This window comes from Belonocnema kinseyi, chromosome 6 (genome assembly GCF_010883055.1).
Source record: "Belonocnema kinseyi isolate 2016_QV_RU_SX_M_011 chromosome 6, B_treatae_v1, whole genome shotgun sequence".
Taxonomy (NCBI): domain Eukaryota; kingdom Metazoa; phylum Arthropoda; class Insecta; order Hymenoptera; family Cynipidae; genus Belonocnema; species Belonocnema kinseyi.
The window spans coordinates 56,810,718-56,829,578 of NC_046662.1; the positions used below are offsets into that span (position 1 = coordinate 56,810,718).

General features: G+C 23.9%; 1 protein-coding gene across 1 annotated transcript; it reads left to right on the forward strand.

Annotated features, from left to right (window-relative positions):
• The first annotated feature begins 5,338 nt into the window (after positions 1-5,338).
• LOC117175406 (coiled-coil domain-containing protein 173-like) lies at positions 5,339-14,555 on the forward strand. Its single transcript, XM_033365116.1, has 6 exons — positions 5,339-5,466; positions 5,674-5,847; positions 9,135-9,329; positions 9,393-9,577; positions 9,643-9,763; positions 14,316-14,555. The coding sequence occupies exons 1-6, from the start codon at positions 5,416-5,418 to the stop codon at positions 14,553-14,555; spliced, it is 966 nt and encodes a 321-aa protein (XP_033221007.1). The 5' UTR covers positions 5,339-5,415.
• The last annotated feature ends 4,306 nt before the right edge of the window (positions 14,556-18,861 follow it).

Here is an 18,861-nt window from a genome sequence, read left to right on the forward strand (position 1 = left end):
CCCATCCACACACTACTCCTTTCCCCTGCCGAGTGAGTCACGCCTACCCCGAAAGGGAAATGGCTTAATGGTGTAATAATAATAATAATAATAATAATTTATATTTGTTCCTCTGAAAAATAGTTTTTTTTGCAACAATTTGAATTATTGAATAAACTATTTTTAATGTTCTTTACATTATTTTATGTTATATATTCCTGAATAAAAAATTAATTCAATTTCAATTACATTTTTCTCATTATATTCAATAGCGTAAGTACTCGCAAAGCCCTCAAATATTAAGTTTAAACTACTATACTATTAAAACTTTTTTCACAAAACTATTTGCATATTTTATTGATATAAATATTATTTACTGCGTTTTCAGATATAAAAAGGATTATATTTAACTTTTTAATCAAATTAATATCTAATATTCCACTTTACCAAGTTTATTGGGTGACGTTTTAATTCATGTTTTCCATTAGCATTTATATACATCGTTTGGAAAATTGTTTTGAAATACAAAATGAGTAACATTCTTTTCATTTCAATATTTTTTTTACCAAAATAAGATTTTCTTTATTAAAAAATAAAAATAAAGTGGTTACTCCCATTGCTTACAATGCAAAAACAGAGAGTGATGGCGCAACTAGCGCCGCGCTGAGGATATTAGGAACTAATCAACTTAGGATACTAAGGGATCGCCATTTTATTTTCAGATGCACAGGGCTGTTACAAACATAACTCATAACCTCTAACCGACCGTTTGTTACTGGAAACAAAAGACAAATGAACATAAAGACGGCCGCGTCAGCCGGGTTGGCAACATTTAGGGTTAGAGTTGAAGATTCGATATTCGATATTTCAAACATTTAAAAAATGAATATTGCGGGGAAATTGATTGATTAATCATTTATTTAAAATTAATAATATTTCCATATCCATTCATTAAAATTTGATATTAGAACTTCCAAACTATTAATTTGAAATAAATGAAGAATGTGAAGTAACTTAAAAAAATTGATTAATTTTAAAAATTGAAATATTCCACGAAATGAAAAACGATTAAAATAGCGTAATTTTCTATTATACCCATTAAATATTGAAGAATCTTTAATTGAAAATATTCCAAATTTAAGAATTTTTATTTGTAGATTTTTTTAAATTGAAGGGTTTAAATTGTGTATCATCAAAATTGGACTATGCAAACAAAAAACGTTCATAATTTCATAACTTTTAAATATAAATCTTCAAAAAGAAATAATTTGCAATTCTATTGTTTAAAAATTCATGAATGTTTAATTGCAACTCTTTAAATTGTAGAACTTTGAATTGTAGAACTTTGAATTGTACAACTTTGATATTAGTGTTTTTAGTTTTAAAAATTTACAATTAGGATTTATGCCATTTTTAAGTTTTGCAATTAAAAATGGTGTATGTAATTTGTATGCTGTAAATTCGAAATTTCTTCAATTTTAGAGATTTAGAATTAAGAACTGGACTTTTGATTTCCAATATTATCCAAATATAATTTGTATTTATAAGTCTCAAAAATAAAATATTTATCAACTTAAACTCTTCAAAATTTAAGAAACTTCGAATATTAATAATTGAAATTACATGCTTTTAAATTGTAAAACTACACATTTGCATCATTGTCAATTGCAGTACATTTGCAAAATTTAGAAATCTTCAATTTCAAAGATGCAAATCAGGAAAATTCGAGAATTTTTATATTTAAAACGTTAAACTTGCACAATTTTTAATTATTGTTTCTCAAAATTAACAACTTCAATTTTTAAGATTTCAAATGCAAAGTTTTATGATTTTAAAGAATTGAAATTAAAAACTCTTGAATTTTATAGATGTATAAATAGAAATTATTAAATTTTAATTAAAAAATTTCGAAAGTAGACAAAAAAATAGAGATTTTTTAATTCAAATTTTTCAAAACTAATAACTTGAATTTTAAAATATGTAGAATTCAAAGTTTTGCAATTTTGAAAAGTATAAATTAAAAATTCTAAAATTTTCAAAAGCATAGGAATACTAATTTTCCAATTTTCACGATTTATATTTTAAATGTATATAATTTATGATGAAAATTATAGAATTTGTATTTTTAAAACTTGAATCTTCCATAATTTAATAAATTGTAAAAATTAAAAACTCTTTAATTTTAAAGGTTTACAATTTAAATTTCTGTTTTTGAATGCTACAAATTGAAAACTCCTTAATTTAAATGATATGTAAATAAAAAATATAACTTTTGAGGATTTTGAAGATCAAAAATTAACTTCTCAAGTCTGAATTATCCAAATTAAGGAATTCTCGAAAGTATATCAACAAGATTAGAGAATATGCGATTGTAAATTTTCAAAATTTATAACTCTTCAATTTTACAATATTTACGATTCAAATTTCTGCAATTTGTAAGAGGTAAATTTTAAAATTTTGAAAATATTTCATTACAAAATGTTCAATTTTCACAATTTATGTTTGAAAGGTTTATAATTAGACATCAAATTTGCATAATTTTAAAAACTTAACTTTTAATTATAAACTGTAAGGATTGAAAATAATTCAATTTTTAATATTTATAATTTAAACTTCTATAATTGTCTAGATTTACGTTTGAAAACTCTTTAATTTCCTATATATGTAAATAAAAAATCTTAAATTTTGATGATTTTAAAAACCTAAAGTCAACTTTTTAATTCTGAATATTCCAATTTGAAGAAATTTCGAAAGTAAACGAACAAAATTAGAGAAAAAACCTACATCAATAATAAAAAATTAGAGAATATTTAATTTAAAAAATAGTTAACTCCTTATTAACATTTAAAATCATTCAAATTTGTTCAATTTTGAAGAGTTACAGTTAAAAATTTTAGAATGTTAAAAATATTGCATTACATATTATTCAATTTTCGGAATTTATATTTTGAGGGTATGCAATTTGACAAAAAAAGTACAGAATTTTTGTATTTAAAAGATAAAACTTGCCTGATTTGTAATGATAAATTTTCCAAATTAAAAACTTCCCTTTTTAAGATTTGAATATTAAGTTTCTATAATTTCCAAGATTTACCATTGAAAACTCTATAATTGTCATGGTATATATATAAACCAATCTTAAATTTTTATGATTTTAAAGATCAAGAATAAAATTGTTAAGTCTCAATATTCCAAATTGAAGAAATTTGGAAAGTAGAGCATTCAAATTAGAATTAAATTTTCTGTAAGTTTCATGGGTTACAATTAATAATTATTCTATTTTAATGATATATAAATACAAAATCCTAATTTTTTATGAATTTGAAGATCAAAAGTCAACTTTTCAATTCCTAATATTCCAAACTGAAGAAGTTTCGAAAGTAGCTCAACAAAATTCAAGCATATTGTGTTGTTAACTTCTAATGTTAATGACTGCTCAAATTGAAAAGATTTACAATTCAAAGTGCTGCAATGTTTGAGAGTTATGATTGAAAATTATAATATTTTGAAAATATAGCATTACAAATTATTCCATTTTCACGATTTGTAATTTAGAAGTATGTTATTGGGCACCAAAATTACAAAGTTTTGGTTTTCGAAACTTAAAATTTGCACAATTCTTCATTGTAAATTATTGTCAAAATTAAAAAGTCTTTTATTTGATAGATTTACAATTTAAATTTCTATATTTTTAAAAACAAACCTCAAGTTTTTAATTCTAAGTTTTCCAAATGGAGTAAATTTCGACTGTAAAACAAGGAAAATATTTAATTTTTTTAATTTTGAAAACTTAAAACTTGCATAATTTTTAATTGTAAAGTATGCAAAATTGAATTATTTTTTATTATAAATATTAAATATTAAATAGCTTTTATCTGTAATTATTGAAAATTGAAGAATTTTAATTTGCAAGTCATTAAAATTCAAGATTAAAAATTTTTAATCCTCAAAGTTGAACTATTACAAACAAAAAAAAACTTTCAAAATTACATACGTCAAAAATATAAATTTTTTAAATTGATTAATTCGCAATTATTTATTTTTCAAATTCAAGAATGTTCTAATGTGATTCTTCAAATTGTAGAACTTTGAACTGTAAATCTTTAAAATGCAGGAGTTTTTATTTTTTTTAATTTACAATTAAAACGGTGTAAGCTTCGAAATGAAAAATTCTGTAATTTTGATCATTTATATTCGAAATTTCTTCGCTTTTAAAGATTTATAATTGAAAAATTGATATTTGATGCTTTGGATTTCTAACATTCAAAATGTTTCAAATTCCAAAATTCTTTTCAAATTTATCAAATTTCCAAAATCATGAATATTCAAGAATTTGTATTTATAAATTTTTTAAATTAAAGAATATTTATTTGCAAATCTCCGAAATTTAAATATTAAAAAAATGATGCAAATTGCATACCTTTTAATTATAAATCGTGAAAATTGTATAATTTGTAATTCTATATTTTCAACGTTTTAGAAATTTTAATTGTAAAACTTCAAAATTGCAGAACTTTGAGTTGCAAATCTTTTAAAACTGAAGAGTTATTAATTTTTAAATTTACAAATAAAAACTGTCTAATTTTATTGATCTACTTTAGAAATTTCTTCAGTTTGAAAGAAGAATATAAAACTTGACTTTTGATTTTGAGAAGGATCAAAATTTAAGATTTTTTATTGCTACATCTTCAAGATTTAAGATTTTTTAATTGTAACTCTTCAAAATTGTAGAACTTCAAATTGTGAATCTTAAAAAGTGATAAGTTTTTAATTTTCACAATTGACAATGGAAATTTCTCGAATTTTGATTTCCAAATGATTTGCAAAATTATAAAACATCATAAAAATTTTAGAATTTTGATTTGAACATCTCTAAACTTCAAAAGTTTTTAATTTGGACACCTTAGAATTGAAAATTATTCAAATCTAATGTTTTATAATGAAAAATTGTATAAAGTTAATTATTTACATTTTTAAAATGGAAGATTTTTCAATTTTGAAAATTTACAATTAAAAGTTATGCGATTTGTAAGTCTTACGAGTTGAATTAAAGCATATTAATTTAATAATTAGGCAATAAAAAAAAATAAAATGAAAAAACGCGTCTAGCGCGCTATTTTCGTCGCTATTTCAATAAAATTTGTATTATTTTTAATAAAAACTTTTTTTTTCTAATCCTTTAGCGCTGTATTCTGTTATTGGCTAAAATAAGTAATTCTTTGCGCCAATCGCTATTTGACACCACATTGTTTACTGAGTTGTCATGTCAACCATAGATTTCAAGAGAAACTGAGCAGCAATAATTGTATTACTTCAGAGCCTTATTTGTAGTTTAACTGTCAAACAATTTTTACATCAACAAAAGTACAGATTTCTTACAGTGTAATTTTTAAGCGAATAATAATATTATTAAAACGTATAAATTTCAGCTGAAAAATGTATTCCATCTTCTACAGACAACCAGTGGAAACACTGTTAGAAAAAAAGGTGTGTATGAAATTGATGGAGTTGATTAAATTTAATTAATTAAAAATTTTTTTAAATAAACTAAATTATCATGACATTTACTCACTTTCTCTTTATTTTCTAATTATAATAATTATTAATTATTTATGAACAATTAATCAATTAATAATTATTATGACAACACTTGAAAACTTGCTATTTCGACAACAAAACACACATTGTTTACAGATATATGACAGACCTCTGGCATTAGTTGCTTCCAAAAAATCCTACGATTATTTTGTTGATTACACGACTGAAGCGTACAGAATGTCCATTCTTGCTGAAAAAGAGGCAAAAAGATTAGCGGAAGCTAAAAAAGCCACTCATGAAATGTCCAAAACATGGGATAATACAATTGAGGTAAACATTTATCATATAGAATAAAATCACACGATAACAAATTTCAAAAATTTTCCCAAAAACTTTAAGTAAATTTTCCTATTTTGAATAAGAAAATTTATTTCCCCATAAAATTGGAAAAGTTTCCAATAATTAGGGAAAATTAAGATTTTCAAAGGTAATATTACCATATTTCATGGTAATTTTCCCGTTGACTTAGGGAATGAAAGAACCCGATACAGTTTTGAAAATTTTCCCACTTTTAAGGTAATTTTATAAGTTTTAGGTTGCAAATTACCCGAAATAGAACAGGGAAATTTTCCCCAGTCATTTTTAATATTACTGCTAAAATTGGAAACATTTTTTCCATTATTTCTGGAAAATTTCCGTTTTTAAATGTAATACTACCATTATTTATAGTGAAAAATATAATTCCCGACAATGTAAAATTCCAGAATAATAAATTTCCTGAATTGTAAAATTCCTGAATAACAACATTCCCGAATTACAAAATTCCCAAATACAAAAATTCCTGAATAATAAATATTCCTACATAATAAAATTTACCAGCAGTTTATAATTTTAGCGTATTTGAAAATTCCCGATAGAAAATTGCCGAATTATAAAAAATCCGAACTGGAAAATTCCCGAATTCGAACAATATTTTAAATGGATAAAATCAATTAAATTATTACAATTAAAATTATATTTTAATTACGTTTTTTACATAAAAACTTTTTTAATGAAATTACCAAAAATTTTCGGCAATTTTTCCAAGTAATAGGTAATTCTCCTAAAAAACAATTTCAGGGAAATTTCCTGAATATTTCGGTAAATTTATTTCATATTTTGGAAATCTTCCCCAAACTAACTTCGGGAAAAATTTACAACGATTTTGATAATTTTTCTAGTGTTTAGGTAATTTTTCCGACAAATTTTTCGGTAAAATTTCTACAATACTTCGGTAAACTTGTTACATATTTTGTGAATTTTCCCCGAAATAATTTCTGGAAAAATCCACAATGATTTCAATGATTTTTCCAGTTTATTATATTTTATAATAATTTGTCTTTTTTTTGTTGGGAATTTTGAAATTCGAGAATATGATAAACTGTTCGAGAATTTTAATATTCCGTAATTTTTTATTTCGGTAATTTTACTGTGCAGGGAATTTTATTTGCCGATACTTTTCAGTCGTCCCACACAAAATTGCTATTGACTTGCTTTTTTAATGATATTAAATATAAGAAATTAATAAATAAATAATAAATAATAAATATATTGTTTATATTTTTGGAAGGAGCTGTTGCGAATTTTCTCTGGTGAATGTATTTGAAATAGAATTTTTGGCCTAAAAATTCAATTATTTGGCTGAAAATTTCATTTGTTTGTTTTTTAACAAAATTCGTTTTTGGTAGATAATTAATCTTTTTGGTAGAAAAAAAATTTTTTTGTTAAAAATGCAACTTTTTTTTTAATTTATCATTATTGGTTGAGGATTTAACTATTTTGTTGAAAATTCGTATTTTTTCTTAAAATTGAATTGTGTTTTATTTTAAATTATAATAATCGTAGAAAATTCGTATCCTTTGTTGAAATTTAAACTTATTTGTTGAAACCTCCCTTTCTTGGGGTTAAAGTTAATTTTTTAAACCTAACATTGAACTTTCTGGTTGAAAATTAACTTTTTTGTTGAGATTTCATATTTTCGGGATGAAAATATTTATCTTTTTTTTCGGAAATTTAACAATCTGGTAGAAAATTGAACTCTTTTTTAAAAGATTAGTTTTTTTTTTTAAATTCAAAATTAATGTTTTCAAATGAAAATTCAATTATTCTATTTTTGAAATCAAAGTGATTTTTTTAGTTTCGAAATGTAATTATACGGCTAAAAATTTATTCAGTTTATTCTAAATTCATATTTTGATAAAAAATAAATTTTTTTTAAGTTTCTATTTTCGTGTTGAAAAATTAACTTTTTTGTGTAGAATATGCATCTTTTTTGTCCTAAAGTTTAAGAATTTGGCAGCAAGTTCCAGTTTTTTGCAGGAGATTCGTTTTTCGATTGAGAATTAATTTTCTGAAATGAAAATTAATTTTCTTGAGTGAATATTAATTTCCTTAAATGAAAATGAGTTTTCTTGAATAAAAATTAACCATTTATTGAAAATAAACTTTTTTCTTGATTTTTCATTTTTTGCGTTGGAAATATAACTGTTTTTTTTCATAGAAGATTCATCTTTTTGAATTAAAAAGTTTAATAGTTGGGTAGATAATTCAACTGTTTTGTAGAAGGTTCGTTTTTTTATTAAAAAGTAATTTTATTAAATGAATATTTAACCTCCATTTTTGTTTAGAATTAAACCATTTCATTCTAGTTTACAAAAATTAATTTTTTTAGTTTAAAATTCCACCGTTTGCTTTAAAATTAATTCTATTTGTTGAAATGTCATCTTTTTTGGTAGAAAGTGATTTTACTTGGTTGAAAATTTAACTATTTCATTAGAAATGTATGTCTTTTTCTTAAATTCTTATTTTTTGTTTAAAAGAATAATCTTCTCGGTTGAAACATCAACGATTTGGTTAAAAGTTTATGAATTTTGTTGAAAGTTCGTATTTTTCTTAGAAAATTAATCTTCTTAGTCAAAAAATTATCTTTTTATTTAAAAAGAATAATTATTTGATTAAAAAATCATTTATCTCCTAGAAAGTTCGTCTTTTCATCTTAAAAATTGCACTATTTGGTTCAAAATTTATCTCTTTTGTTAAGAATTCATTTTTACTAGTAGAAAATTATTTTTCTGGGTTGAAAATTCTACATTTTTGAATGAATGCTTTTTCATTGTTGACTGCAAAAATTTCTTTGTGGAGGATTCAAGGGTTTTGTTGAAAATTCGCCTTTTTTATTGAATTCAACTGTTTTTGATTTAAAATAAAAACATTTCCTTATTTAAAATAGCTACCATTACATTTTTTGTCGTAAGTTCATACATTTTTTGTTAAAAATCGCAACTACTTCTTTAAAAATGGAACCACTGTTCACGAAAAAAATTAGGTATAAAAAAGTAAAATAGGATCTGAGAATTAGTTTTTTGCGTGTAATAAGGATCTGTTTTATATTTTGTTAATATATGAATCTTAATCGAAAATTATGAAAACATTCCTTTTATTTCATCTTATATTATTATAAAAATATGATAGAATGTATTTTTAATTTAAGAATGATTTCTTTAATATTTCATAATATTATTGATCTAAATTTGAAGTTTATTGGAATAATAATTAATAAAGGTGATAACTATTTTTAGAATATAAAAAAGCAAAGGAATAAAGAACTAATAGCTAAAAGTAAAAAGGAGGATGAAGACAGAAACCAGTTTATGAAAGAAATGGCTGAAAAAAGAGCAGCAGAGAATTTAGAAGTTATTAAAGAAGCTAGAAAATTGATATTTCGTCAAAAGCCTCAGTGTCGACTCATCAATAGGGCACTTCTCACATCTGAGGTGAATATTCTCAAGTTTTTTAGTATTTCAATACTTTTCAATTACTCTAGTTAAAATTGCTAGTGTCTCAGAGAATTAGATGCTCAAATTCAATTTAAAAAAACTCTCCAAGGAATTGATAAAGAACAAAGAATTGAATCAGTGGAGAGACTTAAAAAGGATGTTGAGAAGTTCAATGAAGAGGAAAAGAAAAAAGCGGAGGAGCTGGCGATGAAGAATAAAATTTATGCAGAAGAATTAAAAAAACAGTTGGTTTTTATTTATTATTGAAATTTAATTTTAATAAATAATCATTAATTATTTTTAATTGCAGAATGCAAGTGAATGAGAGTGACACAAAGCGATTAGAAAAGAAAGAAAAAGAAGCTGAGAAGCAGGATTTAATAAATATTGGAAAGGAACTTGAACTGATGAAGAAATGTGAACTAGAGGAGGTATTACAAAAAAAATATTTAGTTTTTAAAGTTCTGCAATTTTTTACTAATTGCAGTCATACTATTATTTACTTTTTTTCCTAAATCACGTATTTTTAAAGATTCCGAGAAATTGTTAATAAATTTCAACGATTTGAAGGGATTTTAAAGATTTTAGAGTAACTGAGAGTTTCTTGAGACCGGAAAAATACCGGGGAATGACAGTAATTTATTTCTTGACCAGGAATTTTACGAATTTTCAGAAGAAAAACCTGCCAAAGTTCGATTTCAACAGTTTGTTTAAATAATTGAAGTGCAGTCTTAAAGATTTAAACAATTACAAATTAAAATTGTTTTAAGTTTGAAATTTTTGATACAAAACAGTTTTATTTTATCAACTGTAAATATAAATAAATAAATTATTTTAAAAATAGATCTGTACTTTGAGTAAACAAAGCTGAACAATAATTGATTTGACAAAATGATTATAAATGTGTATGTTCAAAATTAGAGAATTTCCATATTGTAAATGTTTCAATTCGAAAGTCTTGATAAGAATTAAAATTAATATAATATGATTGATTGTGATTATTTTATTTTTAAATAAAAATTTTAATGATTCATTAATAAAATATTTTTAACTCAAAGTTTTAGGTCTTTCCTTATATTATTATTTATATTGAATTTAATAAACAAATTTATTAATATATTATTTTTATTAATTTTTTTAGATATTAAAAAATTTAAACGTGTGGTTGAAACTTTATAAACTACTTTCATGTTAAAAATAACTCCATAATAATATAGCCGTAATTCAAGGCTTTTATTTAATTATATTTAACTGTTCATTTAAGACGAGTAAATTGAAACCAAATATTTAAAAGTAAAAAATTTGAAACTGAATTATTTGACATAGAAAACTTTGAATCTATATCATTTCGAAAAGCTTTTAAACTTTCAACGTTACGATTTAAGTTGTTCTATTTAAAAAATGTTTAATTTGTAAGTAAAATTGTTAGATTTTGATGTATGAATAACAATTGAACTCTTATTATTTTTAGAAACAATTGGAGTGATTTTATTTGATATTTAGAAATTTTGAAAAGAATCAAAATTAATTAAAAACTTGAAATGATTTAAAATAGTTTAAACTTACAGTGTTAACATTTTTTTCAGATGTTATAAATATATTTTAAAATGATTCGAATTTTCCTACAATTTTTAAAAAACTTTGCATATAAAAAAAAATCCTTTAAATCTTCCAGTATCTTTTTTGACAGTTTTGTAAATCTTTTGAGAACCTTTTGAAATATTCTGTTAAAATAATTTTTCAAAATGAAAAATCATTTTCAATTTTCCTAGGAATCTTGAGACAATGTTTCTGCGCGTGTAAAGCCTTTCACAATTTTTAAAAAGATTCTACATTTTTTGTTTCAAATTGGTAAAAATCTTCATTTTTTAAAATTTGAAATAATTTCATGCTCTAAATTAATTTTGATTCTTCTTAAAGCTAATAAATATCTCCTAAAATATATCAAATTTTTTCTAGAAATATTAAGTGTTCGATTCTTATTTATAATTAGAATTTTTAAGGATCTTTTTTTCTAACTTGCAGGATTGTCTAAAAGTCGCAGGAAAATTCAATTAATTTTAAAAGATATTTAACAGTTAAGAAAAATTTCAAAAATTATGTTAATTTGGAAAAATTTAAAACAACTTTTAGGTTTCAAAAGATTTTGAAATAAAATTTTAAAGCTTTTTAAGTATGCTTAAACTATTTACAACGAACATAATTTAACTTCTGATTTATGAACTTGTAAGTTAGAAAAAAATTATTTTTCAATTTCTAATCTGTCTAGCTTAAAATTACTTTAAAATAATATAATTTTGAATTGTTTAAAACTGAAGAATTCCAGTTTAAATGATTTAATTTGTTTGAAAGATTTTAAGATAAAGAATTTTCTAGCATTTCGGAAGATAAGGATATTTGAACATTTCACAGGATTTTATAAGATTTCCGAGGATTTCAATGATTTGAATGGATTTTAAAGTTCTCAATATATTTAAATACTTTTTCCTGGATTTTAGGAAATATCATAAAATTTCAACGGATTTTATAATATCTTAGTGGATTTCAAAGAATTTATTCATAAGAATTGAGGTATTTTTTAGGGTTTCAAATATTTGAAGAGATTTAACATTATTTTTTGGAATTCTCCCTGAATTCTTTTATATTCTTTTCATTTTTTTTAATTCACTTGAATTTTTCTAAATTTACAGAATTTTACTTAATTAAATGGACTTTTTTGTAATTCAACTTTTTATACAATTGTTCATTTAACAAATTTAGAGAGATTTCAAACGATTTTAAGGGATTTGAAATATTTTAGGTAATTTGAAAAAATTGCAAAGTTTAACTGATTTCACAAAAAGTGAGGGATTTCGTAGGATTTCAAAGAACTGAAGAGTTTTTCAAATATTTTTTGCAATTTTTTTGGAATTCGCTTTGAGTTTTTATTAATTTATCCTGAATACTTTCAAATTCTTTTAAATTCTTCTAAATTTACGCAATTTTACTCAAATCAATGGATTATTTAAAAAATTTGTTTTATTTATCTTGACCTCTTCAAAAACACCTTAAATTCGTAGGCATTTTATCAAATTATTTTCAATGCCCTTTTTATTTTTTCGAATTCATTTTAAACGTTTACAATGCACAAAAATTCTTTTGAATTGTTTTTTAGTCATCAGTGAGTTTTTTTGTTCGAAATTAGTAGGGTTTCAATGATTTGAAGTGATTTGAAAATTTTCTTTGGAATTCACCCTGAATGCTTATTAATTTAGCGTGAATTCTTTTACATTTTTTTGGATTCCTTTTAATTTTTTTAAGTCAATTTAATTATTCTAAATTCACTGAATTCAACTTAAGTCAATGGATTTAAAACTTAATTCACCTAAAGTCAATGGATTATATAACAAAATTCTTTATATTTTTACAAATATTTCCAAATCAAATGATTGCTTTTTAAATTCAGCTTGATGTTTTATTAATTTCGTCGAATTCTGCTCATTTCCCTTAAATTCTTCTAAATTAACTAAAATTTTATTGAAATAGATGGATTTTGACGATGAAAAAAAATTCCAGTTTATTTAAATTCTTTTTAATTGTTTTGTCGTCATTTGTAACTTTTTTGGTTACAAATTAATAGGGGTTCAAAAATGTGAAGTGATTTGAATTTTTTGTCATGTAATTCACCCTGAAATCTGATTAATTTACTTTAAATTCTTTTAAATTATCTTGAATTTTGTTCATTCACTTTAAATCTTTTAAATTTACTTAATTCAATTTAAGTCAATGGATTAAAAAATAATTTGTTTTTAGGTTTTAAAAATTATTTTCAATTCACTCGATTGGTCTTTAATTTCAGCTTGATGTTTTATGACTTTGTTCGAATTATTCTTATTTTCCTTATATACTTTTAAATTCGCTCAAATTTTACAGAATTAAGTGGTTTTTATATTTAAAAAAATGTTTTCAATTCATTTAAATTATTTTGAATTGTATTGTGGTCGTTAGTAACTTTTTTATTCGAAATTACTAGCGTTTCAAAAATTTGAAGTGATTAAAATTTTTTTCTTCGAATTCACCTTGAATTCTTATTAATTTACCCTGAAATCTTTTAAATTCTCTAGAATTCTCTTGAATTTTTTAAAATTCATTTTAAATCTTTTAAATTTTCTAATTTCTGCTTAATTCAGCCGATTGAAAAAAAATGTAAATTTTTCTAAGCTCATTTCGAAGTCACTGAATTCACTGAAGCTTTTTCATAATTTTAAATTGTCTTCAATTCCTTTGATTTTTTTAATTCTCCTCGAATTTATATAAATTTCATTTAATTATTCTCTTTTCCCTTAAATTCTTCTAAACCCACTCAGAATTTACTGAAATAAATGGATTTCATCGATATTAAAAATTCCAATTCATTTAAATTCTTTTGAATTGTTTTCTAGTCATTAGTAAATTTTATGGTTAGAAATTAGAAGGGTTTAAAAAATTTGAAGTGATTAAATTTGTTCTTGGAATTCACCCTGAAATCTTTTAAATTCTCTGGAATTCTCTTGTATTTTTTAATTACTTCATTTCTAAAATTTCGAAATTCTGCTTAATTCAATGGATTTTTTAAAAATTCATTTAAGTTTTTGTTCAATTGATCCTGAAGTCTTTTAACCTCACCTTCAATTCTCACGCATTTGATCAAATTTCCTTGGATATTTCTAAGCTAATTTCATAGTTACTGAATTCAATTAAATTTTTCGATATTTTACAATTGTTTTCAATTCATTTAGATTTTTTAAAATTCTCCTAGATTTTGCATGAATTTTGTCATTCCAATTTAACGGAAATAATTCGAATAATTCTAAATTTAACTTAAATTGTTTCGAAGTCTTATAAACGTTCACCTGAATTTTTACACTTGAAACGCTAAAACTAGTACACTTTGGTCTCTATATTTTATCACGTAGGGAGTGTGAGGCCTGATTCCTGTTTTTTTATTGTAAATATTAATTCCAGGCTGAAAAGAGGAAGAAGCAGTTGAATGAATTGTTTCTCGACGCATTGGAGAAGCGAAAAGAACAGGAAATAAAAATTAAACGTGATCAGGAATTTCAGGAGCGAGCAATGGCAGTCTATAATAAAACAAAGCGACAAATCGAAAAAAAATTGAAAATGCAGTTACAAAAGGAAAAAGAAGATAAACTCCGTCGCTCGGAATATTTAGGTAAAAAATTACTCTTAATTTCAGCGCGATAAAAAAATTGGGCACAAGTCAAAGAATTTCTAACTGTGAAGAATAAATCAGGACTACAACGGAGTCACTCTTAATCAATTTTTTTCTCAAATCACTTTTTAGTCACTTTTGCAAATGAAAATAATTTTCTAATTAATTTTCTTCCAATAAACGTTAAGGTGTTTTAAAAGATTTCTAAATTTTTTCACAGTTTTTAATAATTTGAGAGGATTTCAAATAATTTAGGGTATTTTAAAAATTTCTAAAGAATTTTCAAGAGTTTTTAAATGTTTCAGGGAATTGAAAAAGATTTAAACGAATTTGAAGTGTTTGAGTGTATTTTAAAAGATTTCAAAGAATTTGAAAGATTTTTTGTATGTTTAAAACATCCAAGGAATTTTTATGAGGTTCAAAAAGTTTCAAGAGATTTCAAAGTATTTGAAATATTTTTGGGTATTATACAAGATTCCAAGATATTTTTAAGAGACTTACAATTTTTCAAGGAATTTCTAAAAATTTCAAAAATTTTAAATAATTTTCAAAAATTTGCATGGGTTCTTACAGAATTTGCTAGAATTTATGAATCCATTCAGAAGAATTAAGAGATTTCATAGGATTTTGAAAATTTCCAATTCTTTGTAAAAATTTGAAGGGATTTGAAATAATTTTAAAGAATTGAGGGTATTTAAAAAAAATATTTGCAAGAGCCTTAAAAAATGTGAAGGGATTTTAAAAATTTGTGCAGTATTTGAATATCTTAGGGTATTTTTCATATTTTTCTATAATTTGAAGTATTTTAGGAGATTTTTAAACATTTTGGGGATTTTTAAAATTTTAAATACTGTTCTAGGGTTTTGAAAACTGCCAAAAGGCTTCAAAACATTTCAAAGTATTTCAAATATTTTAGGATATTCTGAAAGATTCCAATGAATTTTCAATCGATTTCAATAAATAGGTGGGATTTTAAAAACAATTTAAAATATTTTAGGTTTTTTTTTAAATCAAAGAAATTTGTTAACGAATTTCAAAAGATTTTAAAGGATTCGAAATATTTAGAGTATTTAATAAAAATCCAAGCAATTGTCAATTGATTTCAGTATTTTAATAAGACGTTAAGGGATTTGAAAAATTTGAGGGGCTTTTAAAAGGTTCTAAGAAATTCGTAATTTATTTCAATAGCTTAAAGGGATTCCTAAGAATTTTAGGGTATTCAAAAATATTCCAAAAACTGTGTTATTATTCTTAATCATTTAATCATATTCTAACAGATTTGAAAGATTTTACGATATTAAAAAAATCCAAGGAATTTCAAGAACCACAAAAAGTTTCAGTCTTTCGAATGATTCCAACAGATTTTTGATATTTTATGATATTTTAAAATAAAACATGCTTATAGAATTTATAAGATTTTTGAAGTTTTCAAGTATTTCGAGAGATTTTAAAAGCTCTCAAGGTATTGTAATAAATTTTTCAGGATTCTAGGAAATATCATCAAATTTAATAGAATTGCAAAGTGTTTGATAACATTTTAATGAATTCCAAAGAATTCATTAACAAGAATTGAGAGATTTGGTAGGATTTCTAAAATTTCCAATTAAAAAAAAAATAATTTGATGGTATTTCAAATAAATTCGAAGATTTTAGGGTATTAAAAAATATATATACACTGCCCTGCAAATGTTTGGACTTACTTAGAAAAAACGTTTTTTTTTGTTTTTATCGCTTTAACTATACCGAAGCTACAAAAATGTCTCTTTAAAAGGTTGATTATTTTTGAAATTCTGTTTAAAATAAGCCCAGAGTGAAACCAAGTGGTGTAGTGTTTGAGTAGATATGGCAAAAATAGTGTAAATGTCAATGTTTTCTTAAATTTTCAATAACTTCTGAAATAGTCAACGTTTTTCAATGTTCTTGGGCTCATTTTGAAGCTTTTTTTCACCGTATCACAACAGCTTATGAGTACGAATCGTAAAAAATTTCTTTTCGAATTGCAAGAACTTGCAGTTGTAATAAAAAAGTTGGATAAATTTGAAAACATCTTATCTGTAGGCAAATAAGAATAAAAGTTAAATGAATATACATTTTGGGGAAATTACATAGAAAATTCATGATTATATGTTTCATATATTTTACAAAAATATTTTTGTTACTAAAAATAATATTTCAATTTTTCCAACCTTTTGTTAAAAATTCAAGTTCTTGCAATTCGAAAAGAAATTTCTTACGATTCATACTCGTAAGTTATTGTAATCCAGTGAAAAAAAGCTTCAAAATGAGCCCAAGAACATTGAAAAACGTTATATATTTTGGAATTTATTGAAAATTTAAGAAAATATTGAAATTTACACTATTTTTGCAATATCTACTTAAAAACTAGACAAATTGGCTTCACCCTGGGCTTATTTTAAACATAATTTCGAAAACAATCAACCTTTTAAAGCGACATTTTTTTAGCTCCGGTATAATTAAAGTGATAAATAAAAAAAACAACGATTTTTCTAAGTGAGTCCAAACTTTTGCAGGGCAGTGTATATATACAGTAAGCACGTTTACTATGTAGTCATAGGGAATATAATCATATCAACTCTAGCATACAATGCAACCCGTCTTGCATTTATGTAATGCAAAAAAGTACTATGTAGGCGATTTTAATTCGGTTTCCAAATTTTCCGCGCTCGAGATCTTGCGCTGATTGGTCAAAGGCTTCGAGACTCAGAAGCCGTGCGCAAAATATACGTATAACCGAATTCTGAAAAAATATTATGTTCCCCAGGATTCACCGCGCATTTCAAATAAATAATTAGTTACGAATTAAAAACAATGTAACACAAAATTAGAATGTGTTCACAAAAATTCTCGGGGCGTGTTTTCTTTTGGAGATTTTTCTAACATCTTTGTTTGCGAAATCTTTTTTATTCGTTGAAATCATTGAATTATTTGAAATCTATAATTAGTAACAAAAATCTCCTAAAATGGTTTGAAACCTTTTTAAATCCTCCAAATGTTTTAAAATGTTTGAAATCTGGTGAACTTTAACCTTTTCAAAAATTTTGAAACCCTTTAATTCTTTTAAAAGTTTAAAAATCTTTGTGAAATTGTTATGAAATATTTAAAATCTCATATACATGCCTTTTTAAAATGTTCAAAATCCTTTTGAATATTTTAAAATCTTTATTAATGTTTTGTAATATGGTGTATACTCAAAAACCGAGTGGTGAAACTCTTGAAAATTCCGTTATATGGCCATGGCTCATTCTAATAGACCTTTTTATTCTAGACGTCGGCAGTGCGCACGTGCCGATATTTTACGCCATTTCCGTATTTTTCGAACAGTTTTGTGTCGAAATGTATGGAAAATATTTTTAATAAAAACAACAAAAAATTAATTTGTAGATAACAGAGATTTTTAAGGTAGAACATTTTTAAGTCTATTTAAAAAAAACGGTGACAAAAGGTGCAAAATTAGTGCACGAATCAGTAGAATAGCACAGTATTGAGCAACTGAAATGATGTCCTAAATGTAGAAAACCACCATTAAAAGAAAAAAAACGTTATGCAGTGGAAAGGTTAGCTGAGGTTTTGAACGGCAGGTATAAATATTTTCTTTTATACAAGATTTGCAGTTCAGAACTTTATTTGAGTAAATATTTAATATTCATACAAATATAAAATAACACAATATTATATTTTCTACTTCTCTTTTTCAAGTTTAGACAATAAAAAGCCATTTTTTAGTGATTTCCTGCCATAAGGAATGTACTACCAAATCTTCCTTCTTTCATATAAACTGGTTACAAATACATAAATATAATAGTTTCGCGTTCTCAAGTGATAGTATTAAATAGATTTTATTTTTATCACAAAATTTAGAAGGTTCGAAACCCGATAACAATGCTTCATTTAATATGTAAGGAAATGTTAGCAAAGAAAGAAAATATTAATATTTGCCAAACACAACCTCAACTAACCTTTCTACTGAATCACTTTTTTTTCGTTTTAAGGATCGTTTCCCACATTTTATCCATCGTTTAAGCTATTTAACACTGCGCTCTTCCATCGATTTGTGCACTGATTTTGCTCCTGGAACATCATCTTCCGTGATTTTTTCCGGATTTTTAAACATTTTTTTGATTAGACGACAGATGTCAACAAATGTAAATAATGGGCTTGCTCGCCCCACTTTTTGCGCAGTTTTTTTCTGAATATACTTAAAAATTTGTTGTCTTTAAACTCTGATTTATTTACACATTATTTTTCGTTCTTATTTTTATTTACAATATTTTCCATACATTTCGACACAAAACTGTTCGAAAAATACGATAATGACCC

What these genes read in the sequence shown, in the direction of transcription:
- LOC117175406 (XM_033365116.1), top strand. Translation starts at nt 5,416, where the DNA reads ATGTATTCCATCTTCTACAGACAACCAGTGGAAACACTGTTAGAAAAA. An exon ending in AAACACTGTTAGAAAAAAAG is followed by an intron (nt 5,467 to 5,673) that starts GTGTGTATGAAA and finishes CATTGTTTACAG; the next exon opens with ATATATGACAGACCTCTGGC. An exon ending in GCAGAAGAATTAAAAAAACA is followed by an intron (nt 9,578 to 9,642) that starts GTTGGTTTTTAT and finishes TTTTAATTGCAG; the next exon opens with AATGCAAGTGAATGAGAGTG.